Genomic DNA, 26,685 nt, shown 5'->3' on the forward strand with positions numbered 1-26,685 from the left:
CAATTTTAAATGACAGTGCATGCTCTCATCTTTTTGACGCTTTGAACGACACTCGAATCGGATACTCGGAACAAAAGTTATGAATTTTTTAAAGTTTTTAAGAAGATTCTTCCAGTGTAATCGGTTACCCCAAAACCAGTAACAGGTTACACAACCTCCAGTAGTGCAACCCACTGCTATCGCGCACATGGTAACCGGTTACCCAAAATCTCGTAACCGGTTACACCCCTCATTCCAGCCTCTGTGTGGCCTCTGTTACACAAGGTAACTGGTTACTCAAAAAACAGTAACCGGTTACACCCCTCAATTTTTGTCCAGAAACGTATTTTTTAAGTAGTGTAATCGATTACTCCAATTCTTATAACCGATTACACTATGGCAGAATGACTTTTCTGCAACTTTTTCAAAACTAAAATCATCAAAAATTCATCACAAAATCTCATTTTTCTCCCAAATCGTTTATACCACATTTCAAATCGAAAATCACTTTTCCAAAGTTCAAAACCCCAACTTACTTACCCCAAAAACATTCATAACTTTGTTCCGACTCTGACCCGAAACAACATCAATTCACACCATATTGACAACAACAATCCAATCAAATTTAATGATTCTAACAGCAACAATTCATCATTCACACAATTCAACATTCATCATTCACACAACTCAACATAGAGAAGAAAACACAAAACCTAGATGGCATAATCTACCCACTATCATCATGTTAATCCTTAGATAATCAGAACCTCGTCCTTGCCTTAGATTTCCTAGCAATAGATTCTTTAACCTCCAACAACGGTGAATCATCCCTTGAGCCCTAGCCTCTTCTTCTCTCTTTCTCTACTTCTGCTCTTTTGTCCCAAAAGTTATGTTACTGAGCTTCTATCCCAAACCTCCTTTTCTATTCTTTTTATTCTAATTCCTATTATTTTCTTAACTTATTATATAATCACTATTTTTTAATAATAATAATAGTTATAATAATAATAATAATAATAATTCACTCAAATTAAATAATTAATATTTATATTTATATAATCTTAATTAATTAAATAAATAATAACTAATATGATTAATTAGTTTTACTCACCACACCATTCCTACCACACTTTGGCTCACATACTTCCCAACACCTTAATTTCTAAGGCAACTACTCCACACCAAGGGTACACAACTCATCAAAACACCAATAAATATAACACAACCACATCTATCACATAATTAAATTACGAAAATTAATTTAAAAAATCAGGGTGTTACAACTCTCTCCCACTTAGAACATTTTGGTCCTTGAAAATTACCTGATGCGAATAAATCTAGATACGACTCGTGTATCTTGCTTTCCAACTCCCAGGTCATATTTCCTCTGGTAGCATCTCCCCACACTACCTTCAAGAGAACAATCTCTTTGCCTATCAACTGTTTTAGTTCTCGATCATCAATCCTTATAGGCAGAGCCTCAATTGTAAAGTTATCCCTCACTTGAACTTCATTCATCAGAATCACATGCGACGGATCTGGAACATACTTCCAAAGTTGTGAAACATGAATCACATCATGTAGATTTAACGAATTCGGTGGCAACGCCACTCTATAAGCAATGGGCCTAACTCGCCTGGATATCTGATACGGACCAATAAATCGAGGAGTAAGCTTCCTCGACTTCAAAGCACGTTCTACTTCGGTCACCAAAGTGACTCTTAAGAATACATGGTCTCCCTCTTGAAACTCAAGATCCTTTCATCTTCTCCCGAATCAACTTCACATTCTCAGTAGTCTGTTAGACAATTTCATGTCCAAGCACTACACTCTCACCAGATTCATGCCAACACAAAGGTATCCTGCACCTTCGACCATACAAGGCTTCAAAAGGTGTCATTCTAATACTAGAATGAAAATTGTTATTATACGTGAACACAAGCACCACCTTGCTCGAGAGCACAAACTCTCAATAAGTCCTTTAACAATTGAATGGTCCTCTCAGTCTGACCATCGGTCTGCGGATGATAAGTTCAACTCAACCTCAGCTTCGAACCCAAAATTTCCTGCAAACTCTCCTAAAATCTAGAAGTGAACCTCGGATCTCTATCCGACATAATACTCAACGGAACTCCATGCAACTTCATAATCACATGGATATATATATATATATATATATATATATATATATATATATATATATATATATATATATATATATATATATATATATATATTTGCCAACTTCTACATAGAAAAACTGATGTTAATCAAAATAAAATTAGCCGACTTCGTTTGTCTATCCATAATCACCCAAATGGCATCATGCCCCCTCAAAGTATTTGGAAAACTCATCACAAAATCCACAGAAATGCTATCCCATTTCCATTATGGAATATCCAATTGTTGCATAAATCCTTCCAGTTTTCTGATGTTCAACCTTTGACTTCTGACAAGTCAAACAAGCATAAACAAACTGAGTCACATCTTGCTTCATTCCTGACCACCAAAAGATCTTCTTCAGATCCTGATATATCTTAGTAGCTCCTAGATGAATACTCAATTTGTTTCGATGACTTTCTTCTAAAATCATCTTCTTCAACTCAGCTTCGTCAGGAATACAAATTCTGTCTCTAAACCTCAACACACCTTATTCATCCGCTTTGAAATCACTACCATCAGTCTGATTACTTCCAACCATCAAGTCTACCAACTTCACATCTAACTTCTAACTCTCTTTAATGTTATTAAGAAAATCATTATTGATCTTTAGCATACCCAACATCACACTCTGCGGTGTCAGCTCATAGACCAAACTCATGTCTTGAAACTATTCAATCATTTCTAACTCTCTAACCACCATAGCATACATATGCAAAGACTTTTAACTTAAAGCATCAGCCACGACATTCACTTTATCGGGATGATAATTCAAGCCAAAGTCGTAATCCTTTAAGAATTCCAACCATATGCGTTGTCTCATATTCAACTCCTTCCGATCAAACAACTATTTCAAACTCTTATGTTCACTAAACACTTCAAATCTGGAACCATAGAGATAATGCCTCCAAATTTTCAACACGGACACCACTACAACCAACTCCAAATCATGAGTATGATAGTTTCTCTCATGTATCTTCAACCGTCGTGAAGCATAATCCATAACCTTTCCATCTTGCATTAGCACACCACGTAACCCCATCAATGTCACATCACAATACACCACAAATCGTTCATTCAGTTCAGGTAAATTCAAAATCGGAGTTGTGGTCAACCTTTTTCTTCAGCTCTATGAAATAGTTCTCACAACGAATGTCCCACACAAAAAATTTACCTTTGTAGGTCAATTGAGTTAATGGAAGTTCCAACTTGGAAAAGCCTTCAACAAATATGTGTTAATAACCAGCCAAGCCCAAAAAGCTTCTAATCTATGTCACCGACTTTGAATGCCTCCCATTGTAGAACTGCATTTACCTTGGATGGATCCACATCAATACCACCACCTGAAATAACATGACCAAGAAAGCTAACCTCTTTCAACCAGAATTCACACTTCGACAATTTATCATAAAGCTTATTCTCCTTCAACACTTGCAATACAACTCGCAAGTGCTCAACATGTTCTTCTTTTGATTTAGAATAGATCAGAATGTCATCAATAAATACCATTACAAAATGATCCAAGTAAGAATGAAAGATACGATTAATGTACTCCATAAATACTTTGGGTGCATTAGAAACACCGAACAACATCACCAAATACTCATAGTGTCCATATCGAGTTCTAAACACCGTCTTCTGTACATCTTCATCCTTAACTCTAATCTGGTGGTAACTTGACCTCAAATCAATTTCTCTAAACACATGTGCACCCACCAAATGATCCATCAAGTCATTTATTCTCGGAAGTGGATACCTGTTCTTAACCGTCACTTTATTCAACTACCGGTAATCCACACACAACCTCATGCTACCGTCTTTCTTCTTTACCAACTTGGTCTCACAAATCTCTTTTATAACAGATCTTCTAGTTTTTTCTTCAACTTTGCTAACTCCGATGCAGAAATCCTTTATGGTGCCATAGAAATAGGTATGGTACCAGGGACAAGATCAGTAGAGAACTCCACCTCGCTCTCTGGCGGTACATCTGAAATGTCATCTGGAAACACTTCTGGAAAATCCCGTACTACCTTCAATTCATCAATCACTTCCTTACTCTTAGCAGATAACGCCACGAACATTGCAAACATCTTAGCTTCCTCTCCCAAAAGCTCCTTCCACTATCGAGTAGACAAGAAGCCAGATTCTTCCTCTTCACCAGGAGTAAGAAACTGCACCGACTTGTTATGACAATTAATATAAACATGATTGAACTCCAACCAGTTCATCCCCAAGATAACATTAAGATTCTCCAATGGAAAGTAAATGATATCAATGCTAAAATATTTATCAAAGATTAACATAGGACAATTCAAAAAAACTGAAGTAGTAGTCACTGAACCTTTAGCAGGAATTTTGATAACCATTTCTCCATTCATAGGAGGCACAACAAGGCCTAGCCTTTTCACACAGTCAGCAACAATAAAAGAATGAGTAGCACCAATATCAATAATAGCAATCAATGGTGTACTATTAATATAACATATACCTCTGATCAACCTTTCATCACTGGAATTCTGAGTCCCCGTCAGAGAAAACACCTTTCCTCCAATTGAAGCTTTCTTAGGCTTCACGCAATGAATGTTGATATGTCCCGGTTCACCATAGTTGTAGCAAGTTACTACATTATCTTTGCAATCAGCAACGAGATGTCCTGACTTCCCACACTTGTAATACTTCTTCACATCACTGACACGATGACCCAACTCTATTCACTTGTAGCACTTAAGAGGAGTATGAGCGCCTCCCCCACTTGGCTTCTCATAATTCGGAATTTGCTATCCTCTTCTCTCGCTCAGCCCCTTATGGTAAGTCGATTGAGCCTTACTATCATCCTCATAAACTCCACAAATGTTCACCAACTCTGGAAACCTCCTGATCTGTTGGCATCCAATCGCCTGCTTAATCTCAAGACACAAACCATTATCGAATTTGATACACTTAGAGAACTCAGCAATCACCTCATTTTAATGAGGGTAGAACTTAACAAATTCCATAAATCTGGAAGCATACTCAGTAACTTATAAGTTACCCTGCTTCAGCTCCAAAAACTTAATCTCGTTTTTCCCACGAACATCCTCAGGAAAGTACTTTCTCAGAAATTCCCTGTTGAACACAACCCAAGTTGCAACTTCAGTTGCAGCATCCAACACCTGACAAGTGTTGATCCACCAGTCATCAACTTCCTCAGCTAGCATATGTGTACCGAACCACACCTTATATGCCTCAAATCAATCCATCACTCTAAAAATCCTATCAATCTCCCTAAGCCAAGTCTGCACTCCACCAGGATCGTACCTACCTTTGAAAGTAGGCGGATTATTCATATGGAACTTCCCCAAATGTAGGAACTCGTCGCTCCCACCAGCATTAGGTTGATTCTACACAGCCTGAGCAACAGCCTACAAAGCAGCAGAAATAGAAGCATCGTTTCTTCCAGCCATTTTCTAATTCACACAAACAACATCAAGAATGGTAGAGACAACATGGATAATATTCAATTGTCACACCAGACCGACATGTTATAATACCACTATGTAACATCCTAATTTTTCCCTACGTAAATTTAAAACATTTATCAGAGTAAAATAATTCAACATGCAATTTAGGATGCTACTCTACAACATACAATCAACTTGCTCAATTGAAAAGACATGTAACACTTTACAGTTGTAAAAATAGTAGTAATAACCACATGTCTAAATGTTAACTTTTATTAAATCGCAACGGAGCAACAATAACAAATAGTTAACTCAGCATAACCAACATCAACATAACATGTCATATAAGGAATGTTAAAACATAATTAAAGACACAACATTCCAATTCCCCATTGCTACACATCAGACCAAACACCGACATAAAAATAAAACAGAAGACCGCATCTTCCACTCACATCTGGGCTCCTACTGTGGATTATCTGCATGTTCCCCACGTGAAGGCAACATTCAAACAAAAGGGGTAAGATATCAAAATTATATAAAGGAAATCATGATAATAGGTAAGCATTTGACTATCACATGCACAACACCCATTCCACAACACAATTCCATATAATCCACACAATGGTTATTCACACATAATAGCAACATAACAATCATCCAACATAACAACAACATAATCAACCATCCAACATCATGGATCAAAGTCATCAATCTGTTAGCATCACCTCCGATAACGTCTCACAGATTCCATCATCTCCGAAATCAGCTACCGGCCCAATCTACATAATAGGATTTGAGGCTCACCAAAAACTGGCCATTTATTCAACGACATGAATGCATGAAATATACAACACATGCAACAACAATATCATGCACAATGACCCACCTCCATAGTCAATGTACACCGCCAATATTGGCTATCATGCATCAAACACATGTTATACATCTCAACAACATCAACATACAATATAACAAACAACAACAATGCATTTAAGGTTATGTTACACCACCACATAAATATTACAATGCATATCAACACTATCACACAGAAAAATATTCATTTTCAGGTACTGAAACCAATTTTAAATGATAGCAAATGCTCTCAGCTTTGCGACGCTTCAAACAACACTCGAATCGGACACTCGGAACAAAAGTTATAATTTTTTTAAAGTTTTTAAGAAATTGCTTCCAATGTAATCGGTTACCCCAAAATCAGTAACCGGTTACACTACCTCCAGTAGCGCAACCCATTGCCAAGACGCACATGGTAACCAATTACCTAAAATCCGGTAACTGGTTACACCCCTAATTCCAGCCTTTGTGTGGCCTCTGTTACACAGGGTAACCGATTACTCAAAAACCAGTAATCGGTTACACCCCTCAATTTTTGCCCAAAAACATATTTTTTAAGCAGTGTAGCCGGTTGCTCCAATTCTGGTAACCGATTACACTGTGGCAGAATAACTTTTCTGCAACTTTTTCAAAACGAAAATCATCTAAAATTCATCCCAAAACCTAATTTTCTCCCAAATCGTTTATACCACATTTCAAACCAAAAATCACTTTTCCAAAGTTCAAAACCCCAACTTAGTTACCCCGAAAACATTCATAACCCCGTTCTGACTCTGACCCGAAACAACATCAATTCACACTACATTGACAACAGCAATCCAATCAAATTTTATGATTCTAACAAGAACAATTCATCATTCACGCAATTCAACATTTATCATTCACATAATTCAACATAGAGAAGAAAACACAATTACATGGCATAATCTACCCACCATATCATGTTAACCCTTAGATAATCAGAACCTCACCCTTACCTTAGAGTTCCTAGCAATATATTCTTTAACCTTCAACAATGGTGAATCTCCCCTTGAGCCCTAACATCTTCTTCTCTCTTTCTCTATTTCTCCTCTTTTCTCCCAAAAGTTACGTTACTGAGTTTTTATCCCAAATCCCCTTTTCTATTCTTTTTATTCTAATTCCTATTATTTTTTTAACTTATTATATTATCATTATTTTCTTAATAATAATAATAATAATAATAATAATAATCCATTCAAATTAAATAATTAAATTAATATTCATATAATATTAATTAATTAAATAAATAATAACTAATATGATTAATTAGTTTAACTCACCACACCATCCTTACTACATTTTTGCTCAGACACTCCTGAACACCTTAATTTCTAAGGCAATCACTCCACACTAAGGGTACATAACTCATCAAAACACCAATCAACATAACACAACCACATCTATCACACAATTAAATTACGAAAATTAATTTAAATAAAATCGGGGCGTTACACAAGACACAATCCTTAATGTCAAATATGGCTTCTTCAGAACCTGTCGAGCAATAAGTATAGTTGTTACTAAGGAAGATTTTGTGACCCTAGAAGTAAGGCCACGACTTCCTTATCATGACGATGATTGTAATTCCCCAGACTACTTTCAGGATTACGGACTAACCCCTCAAACCAAAATGGGCTTTTCAACATGTTTTGTCCTTACTCACATGATTTCTAGGAAACTTCTCAGAAGATCACCCATCCAAATACTACTCCAAGTCAAGTACGCTTACCTATGAAGTTCTTATTTGTTAGGCTACCAAAAATAAGATGCATCTTATTGGTACATGTAGTACCAATCAATCCTTATAAGCTTTCCTTAAACCATGAAGTCTCGTACCTGCATAGCCTTAAGGTCCTCTCATTCCAATGTGAATTCAGGCGACCACTCCCCGCCTCTTCGGCCTCGGGTGTTACATACCCATAAGCTTTCTCTTAGTTCATCCCTGAAACATAACATACCGGGAAAGGTCTTATTGATAGCGTTTGTAACGCCTCATACTGCTTTAAGGATTACCAACTGACCCCATAAACTAACACGAGTCTTTTAGGCATGTTTTTACCTCACTCACATGATTTCTAGGAAACTTCCCAGAAGGTCATCCATCCAAATACTATTCCAAATTAAGCACACTTAACTGTGGAGTTCTTATTTATTAGGTTACCAAAAAGAAGATGCATCTTATCGGTATAGTTAGTACTAATCAATTCTTATAAGCCTTCCTTCAACCATGTAGTCTCATACCTACACAACCTAGTGGTCCTCTCATTCTGATGTGAATTTAGGAAACCAATCCCCGCCCTATTCGGCCTCGAGTGTTACAATCATTCCTCTTCCTCTTCGGCCTCGGGTGTTACATGCCCATAAGCTTCCGCTTGATTCGTCCTTGAACCACAACATACTAGGAGTGGTCTGCTCTGATACCATTTGTAACGCCCCATATTGATTTCAAGATTACCGACTGACCCCACAAACCAACACATATCTTTTCAACTTATTTTGTCCTTACTCACACGCTTTCCGAGAAACTTCTCATAAGGCCACAAATCCAAATTTTACTCCAAGTCAAGCACGTTTAACTATGAAGTTCTTATTTGTTAGGCTACCAAAAAGAAGATGCATATTGTTGGTATATGTAATACCAATCAATCCTTATAAGCCTTCCTTTAACCATGTAGTCTCATACCTGCACAGCCACATGATCCTCTCATTCCAATGTGAATTTGCGTAACCACCTCCCGCCCTTTTCGGCCTCGGGTGTTACAACTACTCCCCGTCCTCTTCGGCCTCAGATGGTACAACGAAAATTATCTCTAGCTTCTCAATCTTTTAATAATGCATTTTGGCGCCTTTAAAAACCTTGCTTATGGAATACATAAGCCTCTCTTCCCTATCTGTCCCTTAGACAAGTAATGAGCTCATCATCTGCTCTATAACCGAATGGTTAAAGAGTAGTGGTGATTCCTCCCTCGGGAGAGTAAGAATGGGAGGAAATGCAAGGAGGGATTTTACCTTTGAGAAAGCCTTATCGCATTATGCATTCCATTTGAATCTCTCTTTATTCTTCAGAGCAAAAAAGAAAAGGAAAGCTTTGTCGCCCACACATGAGAGGAGGTGAGATATGGCGACGAGATGACCTGTAAGTTATTACGCCTTCTTTAAGTTGGTAGGGCTTATCATAGCGATTATGGTCTGACATTTATTTGGATTAGCTTCAAATACCTCTTTTCGTCCGCGTGAACCCTAAGAACTTTCTGGCCTAAACTTAGAAAGAGCACTTGGCGGGATTCAAGTGTATATTGTACTTCTAACGGACTGCAAAACCTCCTCCAAATATTCATCATGGTTGCATCTTCGGTAGTTTTCACTATAACATTGTCAACATATACCTCTAGGTTCCGCCCTATTTGATGGTAAAACACAACATCCATAAGTCACTGATAGGTGGCGCCAACATTCTGAAGATCGATAGGCATGACATTGTAGTAGTTGTTATTGTGATTCAACATGAAGGCTATTTTGGGGGCATCCATGGGATCCATCCGAATCTGGTTGTACCCTGGTAGGAATCCATAAAGCTCAACATGCCCTAGCCTAAGGATCCATCGATAAGATGATTTATATCCGATAGTGGGTACGGGTTCATAGGACAGGTGGCGTTCAGATCAGTAAAGTCCATGCACATGCACCATTTGTTTGATTCCTTCCTCACCAACACTATGTTATCCAACCAAGTAGGATATTTTGTTTCCTTAATGAACTCGATGTTGGACAACGTACCTACCTCTTCATCAATGGAGACTTTCTTCTCCTTGCCAACTTTTGCTTCCTCTCCACCACTGGCTTGGAAGAAAGGTTGATGGCGAGATGGTGGTTCACCACTTTGGTATCTATCTTGGGAATATCAGAGGGAGCCCAGGCGAACAAATCATCATTTCTAATAGTTGGTCAAATAGCTAGTGTTATTCTTCCTCGGTAAGCAAATTACCAATCTTCTTCACCTGATGGGCTAAGAGGCCTATTCTGACTTCCTTCAAATCCTCTGTGGGCATGAGTCTCTCATTGTCTGCACCCAACCTGAAATCCCAACAATTGATGTCTACATATGGAGCTTCAGGGAGGGTGCACCCACAAGGGTTAACTTTTCCCTTTATGTTTCCAGACTATTCTGATAATATACTTGAGCAATCTGTTAGTCTCCTCGAATCGTACCGACTCTCCCTCCATGCATCAGGTACTTTAGGACCAGGTATCGGGTGAAATGGCCACGCCTAATGCATTGATGACGGGTCAGTCTATGATGATATTATAGAGAGACATGACGTCTAAGATAAGGTAGCTGATTTCAATCACTTTGGCGTCTGCTCCCTCACCACAGGTTGTCTATAGGCTCACGTATCCCTTAACTTGTACTTGTTCACTTGACAATCATATTAACGAGCTCCTGAACACTTTGACTTTGTTAGGATTTAGCTTAAACCTCTAAAAAGCATCCCAAAATAGGATGTCGACAGAACTCCCGAGATCTATCAAGACTCGTTTGATATCCTAGTTGCCATGTTGCACAATGATGACCATAAGGTCAATATCATGAGGGTTGACTCCAATGACATCCCTGTGAAAAAAGGTGATGTTAACCTTTGTTTCCCTTGGTTATCCCCTAGCGAAACTAGGAGATATGACATTTATAGCAAGCACCTGCCTTACATATTTACTTCTAGAGGAGTTGGAACATCCTCCACCAGCAAAACCCCCGACTACAATATTTGTAACGTAGGTTTTATCGTCCACCTTTGGAAGTAAGATGGGAGGAATGAGAATGAAAGAGGTGTCACCCAAGTTATGTTAATCGGGGGACCTAAGGTGGTCGCTAATGTGCTGGTCAAAATGTGAAGGTGTGCATGGTATCCCTATAATGGTAAGAGATACTCAGAGGTCTTAGTAGGTTTATAACAGTTAAGGCTTTTCCGCAGCGGCGAGAGACCTTGTATGACAGTGCTATAGTGTTTACGATGGTTTTGGAGGGCCAACTCACGTGAGGTGATACGCTTTGCATGTAAGTGTTGTTCTTAGGGTATGAATGATTTCCCCTTTTTCCTGTTAAGGGGGAAGTATTTTATTGAGGCCTTTAGGCCTATGATTTCCTTGGGAAGGATCATCGTTCACTCAGTCAATGGTGGGTAGTTGAATCCTTATTTTCTAAGGAGACGTGGATCAATTGCTGGCCATGATTTCTCCCTGACCAAGAAATGTAATTTCCCATATTTCGCATAATTGGGCAAGTGGAAAGTACTTGGGGCGAGGTGATATGTCCTGAAGGGAAACATGTGGTCGTTGCCCCTCCTGGAGGTTTCAACTAACTATAATAACTAACACAACTAACTCTAACACCTTCTTCAATTATAATATGGATTAACATTTCTAAGTTGAAAAGAACAATATACAATGTAACCCATGAAAGAAAATTACAACAAAAAATATATATACAAGTCGGAATCACATTAGCTAAAAAATAAAAGGCATAGTAATCACCAAATTCATTTACTTAATTTAATGTTCCGCTTTAGTACCTTAATTAAAAAACATTACAAGTTAGTCCATTAACTTCACTTCAGTTATCCTATTTGGTCGCTTCCATCAAATTTTGACAAAAATATGTTATGTTCTGGTGACGTGGCATGACAACAAACAATTGGTACAAATTTGAGTCAACATATGTAGTTAAAAATTGATACGATGTTTAAATTGCGGGGTTTTATTTTCAGAGGTTAAAACAAAACTCCTGCAGTTTAAATAGTGTATTAGTTTTTAACTACATATGTTGACTCAAATTTGTACTAATGTCTTTGTTGTCACGTTACGTCACCAAACTTAACGTTTTTTTATCAGAAATCGACAGAAGGGACCAAATTGGGTAACTAAAATGAAGTTAAAGGACTAACTTGTAATGTTTTTTAGTTAAAGGACTAAAGCAGAACATTAAATTAAGTTAAGAGACTAAAATATGTATTAAGCTAAAATAAAAAGTGATGGAATCTCTGTGAAAGTCTTTCAGTGTCTCCTTAGCTCTTACTTTAATAGAATCCATAAATTCAATCTTGAGTATTCAAATGTCAAATTTTGGCCAACAAAGATTAACTACCATATGATGGAATCTCAAAGAGAATAGAAAATGTTAATTACCATAATATATAGTATATAGAGAATGAAAATTGCTAAACTACTATAAGGTAGAAGCATAAAAAGATTAAAAGATTTTTAACTACTATATTGTAGAAGCATATAGAAAGAAAAATGTTAACTACCCCTAGATAGAATTGGGTTTTACAAAATAAAAGATTTTTGTCAACTCAAGAACACCACTTAAATGTTAATAACAAAGAGATAAAAACACAAGTATTTTTATCTTGGTTCGTTTGAAACTCAAAGCTACTTAGATCCATCCGCCAAAGTGATTTTGCCTTATACATAAAAACTTAATCCACTATAATCAACTGATTACAATAATCACAAAGAATAAACTTCTTTGTCTTTTCAAGGATCCGACTATACCCTAGTCTCCTTAAGGAATCACAAAGAATACCCTTCTTTGTCTTCTCAAGGATCCGACTATACCCTAGTCTCCTTAAGGAATCAAATAAACAGTTTGAGTAATATTTTCTGTGTTACAAGTTGCTTTTATACAAACAGATTTTACACAAATGATAACCAAATACTTACAGAAAACTGTGTAAAAAGTTGATAGCTTTTCACAAAGAAACAGGCTTGTCAAATTGTTGTAGCACCGACATTTTTCTTCAAGTCTCCAAGTCTCACTTATATAGCATAAAAAAAGAGACTGTTGAAGGGGAAAATGGGGAAACCAAATTGAGGGGTTGTTCACTGTTGGATGGTGAAAAGAGTGATATTACATATTATCCTTCGCCCATAAAATCAGTGACAAGTGTGATGTATAGTGTTATCCTTGTCCACGAAATCAGGTAGTGGAAAGAATATTTGATTTGTACTATGTACTTTTTTATCACGTACCCATTTGGTTTTATCTTCAAGTTCATTGACTTCTGATGAAAGTTGATGAAACATGAAATGAAGAAACATAAAGCTGGATTCAGAAACTTCATAATCTTTGGTCAGAACCTTGACAACGTCCGTAGTCTGGCTTGAGATCTTCAGTATATTCAGAGTCTTCAGAATCTACAGTTAGAACCTTGATAAACTCAACGTCTGACTTGAGATCTTCAGAATCTTCAGCTAAGTAACATAACTTCAGAAGTTTGTCATTCATCAGACGCTTAGTGATCAGAGTCACATCCAGAAGCACGAATTTAGAGAACATTGCAGCAACAACATAACATCTCCTTAGAAGCTTCTCAGGAGTGAATCAGCACATAAGCAGAAAGATCATTGCAGCAACAACTTTGAACATCTTTCAGAACTTCTTATGATTGGCGCAGAAGCGAAATCGAAACTCATCGTTCAGAAACTGGTGGCGTTGCACGCCATATACTCACAATCAAAATTGATTGTTAAAGCTACAGAATAACAAATCATTAGAGTACCAAAATTATTCTCACACAAATACAACATTGTTATAGTCAAAACTCAATGTATAGATGCAGAACCAAATCTTGTTATAACAAAAATAGTTAAATATTTGATGATAAAAATAAGAAAAATATAGTGAAATGAAAAAAGAAAAAGAAAAAAAAAAGTGATCGGAGGTTATCGTGATAAGTAGAATTTTCTCTTCTTCATAGTGGCAATTATGCCTCTAATACCATATTGAAAAGTATGGTTAAAAAAAAAATAGAGAAATAAAGTAAAAGATTAATAATTTGTGTAGTATTGATTAAAATGATAACACTTTTGGGACAATGAATACATAATACACTTTATATTGTGATCATAATCAACTAAGTAGTTTGTAACAAAATCAACTAATAACTACATATAATTAACTATAACAACTACCACGACTAACACTATTGATCGTGATCGTATATTCTACTTACATAATAGTTTTGACTTATCCAAAAGACCCGACACAAGGAACAAATAGTTAGATTTAACATATTGTATTTTTGAATTAGAAATCATGCTCTTGTATTTAACATAATTTTTATGATTATTAATAACGTTATCTATTAATATAAAAATTGAAACTTAAAATTTAATTAAAAATTTGGCAATTATTAGACTAAACAAATTTTGTTATAATTTTTTATTAAATTAACATCAATATATATAGTCAAATAAAATATGCTAAAAAATTAATTCTGTGCAAAATATCAAATATTAAAATGCAGATTCAAATATGTAATATTCCACTAAAATTTAAAATGATAAAATCTCAACCACTAAACTAGTTTTAAAAAAATACATACCAAAAAATGTAGAGATCGTGAATGAGAAAACATGTTAACTTTTAGTATGTTAAAATTTCAACTCCCCACTAAAGATATTTGCATCATGGTGGGGAAGCATTTGATACCTCTTGTACTTTGCATTATCACTATCATAGTTATAAGTAGCCTAATAAACCAAACACTTTTTGAATCGGTATCATTTCAACTAACATGATAAAGTTTTATGGTAAATGTTATATTCCAACAACTAATTAAGTGGGCAACTAATATTGTTCAAAGTATATAAATTGACATTTACCTCAGTCAAAGTCCAATTTTATTCATATACCAACACTGAAGAATATTAGCATATCAGTGTGAGAATATGCTTAGAGTTAGACCAAGCAAATGCGTGATTTGGGGGCCAAACTATTGCGTTACTATAAATATTCATGAATAAAGGAAGAAGATATTTGTCTCTAAATATAATTTTTTTTTTGAAAAATGATTGAAAATTTGATATTTGGTCCAAAAATCACTATTCTAAAAGATCAATTTCATAGTCTACTAAAAAGTTTGCAATTGAATTCATAACAAAATTTTGTAAGAATTTAGACGTGCATAAAAGTATATTCTTAGACCTCAAATTTTTACTACCATGTGAGCTTAATTCTTTTTAAATTATTAAATATATCTCTTGTTATTTTCAAAAAATATCATAGGTTAATACTGAGAATATACTTTGAAATGTGAATGGTTAATATTGAATACATCTAGATATACAAATGACAATTTAGTCCCATTACTATACAAATAAATTATTAAATATATTTCTTGTTATTTTCCAAAAATACCGCTTAATACTAAGAATATACTTTGAAATGTGAATGGTTAATATTGAATACATCTAGATATATACAAATGACAATTTGGTCATATTAGACTATACAAAATAAACATGTTAATTGTCTGCAAATATGCTATTTCAACGGCAAAAATAAATATTATTGTCTTTCAAAATATATATAGAGAGAGAGAGATACTAATCAATATTTATCATTTATTTTTATCCAATAGCTTTTCTTAAAGACAAATAAACTTTTTATAATTGTGATGTTGAATTAAACTTGCACCTATATATAAGATGTTAACTGAAATGTCTTAATGAGATATAGTAATTAATAATTTAGTTTCTTGAAATATAAACAAATAAATGTTAACTGATACATCACTATTTAATATTTGTAATGATAGATTTGTAAAGCATCTCGTAAGGGCGGGAAAGTGACGATCTTTCGGAGGGGTGGCCTCTGTACGTTGCCTACCATTAGGAATTGTTTTGTCCTAAGTGCCTCTTATTCGCTCAGTCATGGGAAACATGGAAAAAGACGTTCATCGGTTAGAGAGAAGTTAAAGTCAAAAGGTTGATCCACGTCTATATAGGAAATAGAGATTCAACGGTCCACCATTGTCTGAGTGAGTGGTTATCAGTCTCTAGAAAACCCAAAGTCCAAGAGTCTTTATAAATATCTTGCCCCCCAGGGATAGGAGACAATCCATAATAACTTCGTTACACACACTCAATACATAGCTTCTCACCTCACGTGAGATTTCTCTCTCCATAGCTAAAAAACACTATCAAATAGGGCCTCTCACCCCGCAAGCAAGCTTTAACCATCCTTAACTACAAAGGCCTATAGTTATCTCATACCTGCATAGGGATACCACACACTCTTGTACTTTTTGAAAAGTACAGTGGTGCCTACCGTGGGACTTAGTAAAACTAACCCGGGCCACACATTTCATATCATCATCTTCTCCATCTTCCCCCGAATATGGCCAACAAAACTCCACATTTCATGGTTAACACCATATCTGGTGGTTTCGTCAGTAGAGGAAGTTTCAACTCCTCCTAAAGGAAATACATCAGATAGATGTTGACTGCAAACGTAATATCCCCTGGATTCTCTAATGTGGAATAAGGAGAAGCATGTATAAATATCACCTTTTCTAGAAGTGACACCGTCAAAATCCCCCCTCACGATAACGACCATATGATCATCATTGTGCAACATGACAATTGGGATATTAAACGAGTCTTGATATATCCCAGAAGTTCTGCTAACATCTAATTCTGAGACATTTTCCAGAAACTTTAGCTTGATCCTAACAACATCAAAGTGACCCAGGGTTCGTTAATAGGATTATCAGGCGAGTAGGTACAAATGACGGACCATGTAACCCTAGAGACAGTCTGTGGCGAAGAAGATGACTCGAAGGTGGTTAAAGTCAGTTGCCTCAAAGTAGATGCCTTGTCGCCCTACAACATCATTCTAAGCCAGTTCACCATCAATGAGTTAAGAGCAACTATTTCTACCTTGTACCGGATCCTGAACTACCACTACCTAATAGGCGAGTCGAGACAGTTCGAAGAAACCAACAAAGTGCCCAAGAGTGTTATCAGAGCAATCTGACGATAAAAAGGGAAGATCTCTCCCTTGTGGGAGACCACATCCTAGAGGCGCTAGATAGACACGTTGATTATTGGGATCCCAGACTAGGCACGAACAATGAAAGACTCACGCCCACGACCATAGAAGACTTGAAAGAAGTCAATGTAGTCCCGTTAGCGCACCGGGTGACTAAAATAGGCACCTCAGTTACTGAGAAAGAAGAGTGTGAGTTATTCGACCAACTCATCATAAACGTCGACTTGTTTTCATGGGCTCCCCCTGATATGACAAGATCAGACACTAAAGTGGTGTGTCATTGTCTTGCCATAACCCTTTTGCCATGCCAGTAACGCAAAGGAAGCGAAAAGTTGGCGAGGAGAAGAGAGCCACTATTGAAGAAGAAGTGGGATATTTATCTAGTGTCGGGTTCATCACAAAAACAAAGTATCTAACCTGGTTAGCCAACATGGTGTTTGTGAGGAAAGTAACAAACAAGTGACGCTTATGCGTGGACTTCATCGACCTTAACGACGCATGTCCTAAGGACCCATATCCCCTACCAGATATTGATCACCTCATTTATGGGTCCTCAGCCTACCTCTCTCTCAATTTTATAGACACCTACTCCGGGTATAACCAAATACGAATGGATCCCCTGGATGCATCCAAGACGTCCTTTATGTCGAATCATGGCAACTACTACTCTAATATCATGCCTTTTGGCCTCAAGAACGTTGGATCCACCTACCTGCGACTCTTGTACTATGTGTTCTTCCACCAGATAGGGAAGAACCTGGAGTTCTATGTTAATAAAACAATAGTGAAAACCACTATAGGGTGCAACCATGTCGGGGACTTAGAGGATGTCCTACAGTCCGTCAAAAAATACAACATACGCCTGAATCCCGCCAAATGCGCTTTTGGGGTTCAAGTTGGGAAGTTCCTTGGATTCATGCTAGCAGAGGAATTTAATCCAATTCGGATAAGTGTCAAACAATCATTTATATGAGAAACTCCGCCAACATTAAGTAGGTATAACAACTTTTTGGTCACCCTAACTCAATTCTTATCTTGTGTGGGCGACAAGACTTTCCTCTTCTTTGCTTCCCTGGAGAAGAAAGGGATATTTTAGTTGACCGTAGAGTGTGATGAGGCCTTCTCGAAGTTAAAAAAACTTTCTCACATCTCCTCCCATTTTAAATCTCCCGAGAGTAGGATCGTCGTAGCTTCTCTACCTTTTAGTCACAAAACAAACGATGAGCTAGACACTCGTCCAGGAGACAGATAAGGTGTAACACCCCGATAATAATATGATTATTTATTTAAATTAAGTTAATAATATATTTATTAATTTAATTAGATAATTGGAAATTTACTATTATTATTATTGGATTATTATTATTATTGGAAAATATATATAAGTTGGAAATAAGGAAAAGAGCCCATTTGGAGTAAAAAGGTTTTTACGTGAAAAGCAGAGAAGCGATCGTGAAAGAGGAAAAGGGCAAAGAGGAAGAGCGAGAGGAAGAAGGTTGGAGAAGAGAAGAGCTTGGAGCTTGAGATTCGCCGGATTAACTCAGGTAAGGGGGGTTTATCGTCGATTAATGGGTATTATGGGATAATATGTGATGGGTAGTGATAAGCCGTTAATTTGACCCTAACTGAGATTGTTGATGCTGAAGAATTATGTTGGATAAATTGTGTTTAGACTGTAATTGAATCTGTGTTTGGGTTAGTTGTGAAATTCCGAACGTATAGCTTTTTACGGAATCGGAATCGGAGGTCCGGAAGTCCTCCAACGGCGGAAAATGCGGAGAATTCTGCATTCTGCCTGGTGTTAGCGCAGGAACTGCTGTTTTGTCTGCGTTAACCGGTTAACCCAGGGCGTTAACCGGTTAACACTGTTGCGAATTGTGAAATTGGTGCTGTTTTGCCTGCGTTAACCGGTTAACCCAGGGCGTTAACCGGTTAACACTGTTAAGTTTTGGGCAGTGAGCGTGTTTTGCCTGCGTTAACCGGTTAACCCAGGGCGTTAACCGGTTAACACTGTTGCAGAGTGGAAAAATTGTTAATTTAATGTGTTGTACATAATTGAGAGTTGGCCTATGTTGGCGTATGATGTAATAGGGATTATTTCCCGCTGTTTTGAGCAGTATAGGTATTAGTAGAGTGTGCTAATACTGTGTTTAATTGATTGACATGATAATGATGTGTTGATACATGTGTTGATGATGTATGATGATATGCACAATGCTATGAATGTATATATTATGCATGTATTTGTGAATGGACTGTTGTATGGCTTAGAGTGTGAGCATATGTCCATTGTGAATTATTGTTGATGCTGCATTGCTAGATGATTAGCGTGCATAGCATAGCCTTCGGGGCTGTAGCTAATTCCCATGGTGAGGAATTAGTGAGTGAACCATTGTGGGTTTGTTGTTGATGTTTGCATGCTAGATAATTAGTGTGCATAGTCTAGCCTTCGGGGCTGTAGCTAATTCCCATGGTGAGGAATTAGTGAGTGAGTCACTAGGTCTCAAATGAGTGGGACTAGTGAGCTTAGTAGCCGTATCTGGAGGGATCGGTGAGCTTGAACTATATGTTCAAGAATAGTCGGTACCGCATGTGTGGAGTCTCATTGCATAATGTATGTATGGCGTATAATATGAATGGATGTATTCCAATATTATACGTGTGTTTGTGTTGTTATGGAGTATGATTTGAGATTATACTTGTGCTTTATGTTGGTGTTGAGTATGATGTTGAGCTGATGTGCTGTTACTGATTGTATGTTGCGATTAGGGTGATTAATGTGTTAAATTACTTAACATGACATTATATTCTATAATGCTTATTATATTGATTGAGGAACTCACCCTTACAACTATTTTTCAGGTAACGAGAACTGAGTTGAGTAGAAGCGAATGCTTGGAGTCTAGTGTAGTCTCCTTAGTGGGTCATGCTCTGATAGATGTAACATCGGGAGGGAACTTTTTAATTATGTTGTTAAAGATTGTTGAACCAGTTTACATGTAGTATATTACATGTTTTGATTAATTCGATTTATATCCGCTGCGATTTATGCAAATGTTTAATTGATTAAATAAAGAGCATGACAGTTATTTTGGAACATGGTGTGAATGATTGTGTGTGACACCCTTAACTGCATAATTACTCTGATATATGTTTATTATTTTAATTAAATATTTGGGGTATTTTAGAAGGGTGTTACATTAGTGGTATCAGAGCATAGTCGGTCGAGTCGAGTCGTAATTATTCTGTTTCCCCTGTACGGTATAGGTGTTGTGTAACCCTATCAGTACTCATTGTTTTAGTTTGTTGGGTTTTCAGAATAGAGATGGCTGGAAGAGGTAGAGATGATGCTGCGATTGCTGAGGCTCTGGGTATGCTAGCTGGAGTACTTGGAGGGAACCCGAATGTTGTGGGAATGGGAGCTGCTCGTCAACTGAGTGAGTTCCAGAAGAACAATCCTCCAATGTTCAAGGGAGCATACGATCCAGATGGCGCTCAGAAGTGGTTGAAGGAGATAGAGAGAATCTTCCGAGTGACTGAGTGTGCCGATAACCAGAAGGTCAGGTTCGGTACGCATATGCTGTCAGAAGAGGCTGATGATTGGTGGGTTGCTACCCGCACTGAGTTGGAAACTGCTGGGAATGCTGAAATCACTTGGGCTGTGTTCAGAGAGAGATTCTTGAGGAAGTACTTTCCAGAAGATGTCAGAGGAAAGAAAGAGATAGAGTTCTTAGAGTTGAAGCAGGGTAACAAGTCTGTTACGGAGTATGCTGCTAAGTTCACAGAGCTGTCGAAATATTACACTCCCTATAATGAGGCTGCTGGAGAATTTTCGAAATGTGTGAAGTTTGAGAACGGGTTGCGTCCCGAGATCAAACAGGCTATTGGATATCAGCGGATCAGAGTGTTTTCTGACTTGGTTGACTGTTGCAGGATTTTTGAACAGGATTCCAAAGCCAGAGCAGAGAGCTATCAGCAGAGGGTTGATAGGAAAGGCAAGAATCAGAATGATCGTGGAAAACCGTATGCAGCTGGCAAAGGTTTTCAGAAGCAGAGTGGGATGAAGAGGCCTAGTGGGGGAGACTCTAGTGCTCCTGTTAAGTGTTATAGATGTGGTCGGGCCGGACATCGTGTCCATGAGTGTACCAGTGCTGAGATGAAGTGTTTCAAGTGTGGAAAAGGTGGTCATTTGGCTGCAGAGTGTCGGTTGAAGACTGTAACTTGTTTCAACTGTGGAGAGTTGGGTCATATCAGTCCACAGTGTCCTAAGCCGAAGAAAGAAAATCAGTCAGGAGGCAAGGTCTTTGCCTTATCGGGTTCTGAGACTTCTGCAGATGATCGCTTGATCAGAGGTACGTGTTATATTAATGGCTTTCCTCTTGTAGCTATTATCGACACAGGTGCTACTCATTCCTTTATATCTTTGGATTGTGCTGTGAAACTTAAGTTAGAGATATCTGAGATGCTTGGAAGTATGGTGATTGATACTCCTGCGAAGGGTTCAGTGACTACTACTTCAGTTTGTTTGAATTGTCCTTTGAGTATTTTTGGTAGAGACTTTGGGATAGACCTTGTGTGTCTTCCACTAGTGCAGATTGATGTTATCTTGGGAATGAACTGGTTGGTGTTTAACCGAGTTTCTATTAACTGTTTTGATAAGACTGTGATATTTCCTGAGATCGAAGAAGGAAAGAGTTTGTTTCTATCAGCCAGGCAGGTGAATGAGGAAGTAGCAGATGGGGCGGAGTTGTTTATGCTGTTAGCGACTTTGGAGGCTAAAGATAAACTGGTGATTTGCGATCTAGCTGTGGTGTGTGATTTTCCTGATGTGTTTCCTGAAGAAGTGAATGAATTACCGCCAGAGCGTGAAGTTGAGTTCTCGATTGATTTGGTACCTGGTACTAGACCGATATCGATGGCTCCGTACCGTATGTCTGCTGTTGAGTTAGCTGAATTGAAGAGTCAGCTGGAAGATCTGTTGGATAAGAAGTTTATTCGTCCGAGTGTGTCACCGTGGGGTGCGCCAGTGTTATTAGTTAAGAAGAAAGAAGGTACTATGAGGTTGTGTGTGGACTACAGGCAACTGAATAAAGTGACGATCAAGAATCGGTATCCTTTGCCGAGGATTGATGATCTGATGGATCAGTTGGTTGGTGCGAGTGTGTTCAGCAAGATAGATTTGAGATCTGGGTATCATCAGATACGTGTGAAAGCTGAGGATATTCAGAAGACTGCTTTCAGAACAAGGTGTGGACATTATGAGTATTCTGTAATGCCTTTTGGTGTGACTAATGCGCCTGGAGTATTTATGGAGTATATGAATAGGATTTTCCATCCGTACCTAGATAAGTTTGTTGTGGTGTTTATTGATGACATTTTGGTGTATTCGAAATCTGAAGAAGAGCATGTTGAGCATTTGAGAGTGGTTTTAGAAGTTCTACGAGAAAAGAAGTTATTTGCTAAACTCTCTAAATGTGAATTTTGGTTAGAAGTGGTTAGTTTTCTTGGTCATGTGATTTCAAGAGGTGGTGTTGCTGTTGATCCTTCTAAGATAGAAGCGGTGTCTAAGTGGGAAGCTCCGAAGTCTGTTGCTGAGATTCGAAGTTTTCTTGGCTTGGCTGGTTATTATAGGAAGTTCATTGAGGGATTTTCTAAGTTGGCGTTACCGTTGACGATGTTGACTAGAAAGGGGCAAGCATTTGTTTGGGACTCAAAATGTGAAGAAGGTTTCCAAGAGTTAAAGAGAAGGTTAACTAGTGCTCCTATTCTGATATTACCGAGTTCGTCGGAACCATTTGAGGTTTACTGTGATGCTTCATTGTTGGGTTTGGGTGGTGTGTTGATGCAGAACAAGCAGGTTATAGCTTATGCTTCGAGACAACTGAGGGTTCATGAGAGGAACTATCCAACACACGATTTAGAGTTGGCAGCTGTGGTGTTTGTTCTGAAGTTATGGAGGCATTACTTGTACGGGTCGAGATTTGAGGTTTTCAGTGACCATAAAAGTTTAAAGTATTTGTTTGATCAGAAAGAACTGAATATGAGACAGAGGAGATGGTTAGAATTTCTGAGGGATTATGACTTTGGTTTGAATTACCATCCGGGTAAAGCAAATGTAGTGGCTGATGCGTTGAGTCGGAAATCATTGCATATGTCTATGTTAATGGTTAAAGAATTGGATTTAATTGAGCAGTTTAGAGACTTGAGTTTGGTGTGTGAGAGTACTCACAATAGTGTTAAATTGGGAATGTTGAAGTTAACGAGTGGTATTTTGGATGAGATTAGAGAGGGTCAGAAATCCGATGTGCTTTTGGTTGATAAGTTGACTCTAGTGAATCAAGGTCAAGGTGGCGAATTCAGAGTTGATGAGAATGATGTTTTGAAATTTGGTAATCGGGTGTGTATTCCGGATGTTACCGAACTTAAGAAGAGTATTCTAGAAGAAGGACATCGTAGTGGCCTGAGTATTCATCCTGGAGCTACGAAGATGTATCATGATTTGAAAAAGTTATTTTGGTGGCCGGGAATGAAGAAAGAAATTGCAAGTTTTGTTTATTCCTGTTTGACTTGTCAGAAGTCAAAGATTGAGCATCAGAAGCCGGCTGGGCTAATGCAACCGTTGGCTATTCCAGAGTGGAAGTGGGATAGTATCAGTATGGATTTTGTTTCTGGTTTGCCGAGGACAAATAAGAATTTTGAAGCCATTTGGGTGATTGTGGACAGGTTGACAAAATCGGCTCATTTCATTCCGATCAGAATGGATTATCCGTTAGAGAGATTAGCCGAGTTGTATATTGAGAAGATTGTAAGTTTGCATGGTATTCCGTCGAGTATTGTTTCGGACAGAGATCCTAGATTTACATCGAAGTTCTGGGAAGGTTTGCAGAGGGCTTTGGGAACTAAGCTGAGATTGAGTTCTGCATATCATCCGCAGACTGATGGTCAGACTGAGAGGACGATTCAGTCATTAGAGGATCTTTTGAGAGCTTGTGTTTTGGAAAAGGGAGGTGTTTGGGATTGTTATTTGCCTTTGATTGAGTTTACCTACAACAATAGTTTTCATTCGAGCATTGGTATGGCACCGTTTGAAGCTTTGTATGGTAGGAGATGTCAGACACCTTTATGTTGGTATGAGTCCGGTGAGAGTGCTGTAGTTGGACCGGAGATTGTTCAACAAACTACGGAAAAGATTAAGATGATTCAGGAGAAGATGAGAATTGCTCAGAGTCGTCAGAAGAGTTATCATGATAAGAGGAGGAAGTCACTTGAGTTTCAAGAGGGAGATCATGTGTTTCTTCGTGTTACTCCGATAACTGGTGTTGGTCGAGCTTTGAAGTCGAAGAAGTTGACACCTCAATTTATTGGTCCTTATCAGATTCTGGAGAGGATAGGGGAGGTAGCCTATCGTGTCGCTTTACCGCCGTCGCTCGCGAATTTGCATGAGGTTTTTCATGTGTCTCAGTTGAGGAGGTACATTCATGATCCGTCGCATGTAGTCCAAGTAGATGATGTACAGGTGAGAGATAACCTGACTGTTGAAACATCACCTATGAGGATCGAGGATCGAGAATTGAAGCAGTTGCGGGGTAAAGAGATTGCCTTGGTGAAGGTAGCTTGGGGAGGACCAGCAGGTGGCAATGTGACTTGGGAACTGGAGAGTAAGATGAAGGAGTCTTACCCAGAGTTGTTCGCTTGAGGTATGTTTTCGAGGACGAAAACTCTTTTAGTGGGGGAGAGTTGTAACACCCCGATAATAATATGATTATTTATTTAAATTAAGTTAATAATATATTTATTAATTTAATTAGATAATTGGAAATTTACTATTATTATTATTGGATTATTATTATTATTGGAAAATATATATAAGTTGGAAATAAGGAAAAGAGCCCATTTGGAGTAAAAAGGTTTTTACGTGAAAAGCAGAGAAGCGATCGTGAAAGAGGAAAAGGGCAAAGAGGAAGAGCGAGAGGAAGAAGGTTGGAGAAGAGAAGAGCTTGGAGCTTGAGATTCGCCGGATTAACTCAGGTAAGGGGGGTTTATCGTCGATTAATGGGTATTATGGGATAATATGTGATGGGTAGTGATAAGCCGTTAATTTGGCCCTAACTGAGATTGTTGATGCTGAGGAATTATGTTGGATAAATTGTGTTTAGACTGTAATTGAATCTGTGTTTGGGTTAGTTGTGAAATTCCGAACGTATAGCTTTTTACGGAATCGGAATCGGAGGTCCGGAAGTCCTCCAACGGCGGAAAATGCGGAGAATTCTGCATTCTGCCTGGTGTTAGCGCAAGAACTGCTGTTTTGTCTGCGTTAACCGGTTAACCCAGGGCGTTAACCGGTTAACACTGTTGCGAATTGTGAAATTGGTGCTGTTTTGCCTGCGTTAACCGGTTAACCCAGGGCGTTAACCGGTTAACACTGTTAAGTTTTGGGCAGTGAGCGTGTTTTGCCTGCGTTAACCGGTTAACCCAGGGCGTTAACCGGTTAACACTGTTGCAGAGTGGAAAAATTGTTAATTTAATGTGTTGTACATAATTGAGAGTTGGCCTATGTTGGCGTATGATGTAATAGGGATTATTTCCCGCTGTTTTGAGCAGTATAGGTATTAGTAGAGTGTGCTAATACTGTGTTTAATTGATTGACATGATAATGATGTGTTGATACATGTGTTGATGATGTATGATGATATGCACAATGCTATGAATGTATATATTATGCATGTATTTGTGAATGGACTGTTGTATGGCTTAGAGTGTGAGCATATGTCCATTGTGAATTGTTGTTGATGCTGCATTGCTAGATGATTAGCGTGCATAGCATAGCCTTCGGGGCTGTAGCTAATTCCCATGGTGAGGAATTAGTGAGTGAACCATTGTGGGTTTGTTGTTGATGTTTGCATGCTAGATAATTAGTGTGCATAGTCTAGCCTTCGGGGCTGTAGCTAATTCCCATGGTGAGGAATTAGTGAGTGAGTCACTAGGTCTCAAATGAGTGGGACTAGTGAGCTTAGTAGCCGTATCTGGAGGGATCGGTGAGCTTGAACTATATGTTCAAGAATAGTCGGTACCGCATGTGTGGAGTCTCATTGCATAATGTATGTATGGCGTATAATATGAATGGATGTATTCCAATATTATACGTGTGTTTGTGTTGTTATGGAGTATGATTTGAGATTATACTTGTGCTTTATGTTGGTGTTGAGTATGATGTTGAGCTGATGTGCTGTTACTGATTGTATGTTGCGATTAGGGTGATTAATGTGTTAAATTACTTAACATGACATTATATTCTATAATGCTTATTATATTGATTGAGGAACTCACCCTTACAACTATTTTTCAGGTAACGAGAACTGAGTTGAGTAGAAGCGAATGCTTGGAGTCTAGTGTAGTCTC

The 26,685-nt window shown here is 37.9% G+C and overlaps 1 protein-coding gene across 1 annotated transcript; it reads right to left on the reverse strand.

Moving 5' to 3' along the window:
* Positions 1-4,259: 4,259 nt before the first annotated feature.
* Positions 4,260-5,336, reverse strand: LOC127096237 (uncharacterized). The gene is made up of 2 exons (XM_051034829.1): positions 5,171-5,336; positions 4,260-4,846 (listed from the first exon to the last, which is right to left on the reverse strand). Exons 1-2 carry the CDS (start codon positions 5,334-5,336, stop codon positions 4,260-4,262), a joined length of 753 nt encoding a protein of 250 aa, XP_050890786.1.
* Positions 5,337-26,685: the final 21,349 nt, after the last annotated feature.

This window comes from Lathyrus oleraceus, chromosome 6 (assembly GCF_024323335.1).
Source record: "Lathyrus oleraceus cultivar Zhongwan6 chromosome 6, CAAS_Psat_ZW6_1.0, whole genome shotgun sequence".
Lineage (NCBI taxonomy): Eukaryota > Viridiplantae > Streptophyta > Magnoliopsida > Fabales > Fabaceae > Lathyrus > Lathyrus oleraceus.

What these genes read in the sequence shown, in the direction of transcription:
- LOC127096237 (XM_051034829.1), bottom strand. Translation starts at nt 5,336, where the DNA reads ATGCTAGCTGAGGAAGTTGATGACTGGTGGATCAACACTTGTCAGGTG. An exon ending in GTTTTTGGAGCTGAAGCAGG is followed by an intron (nt 4,847 to 5,170) that starts GTAACTTATAAG and finishes ACAAGTGAATAG; the next exon opens with AGTTGGGTCATCGTGTCAGT.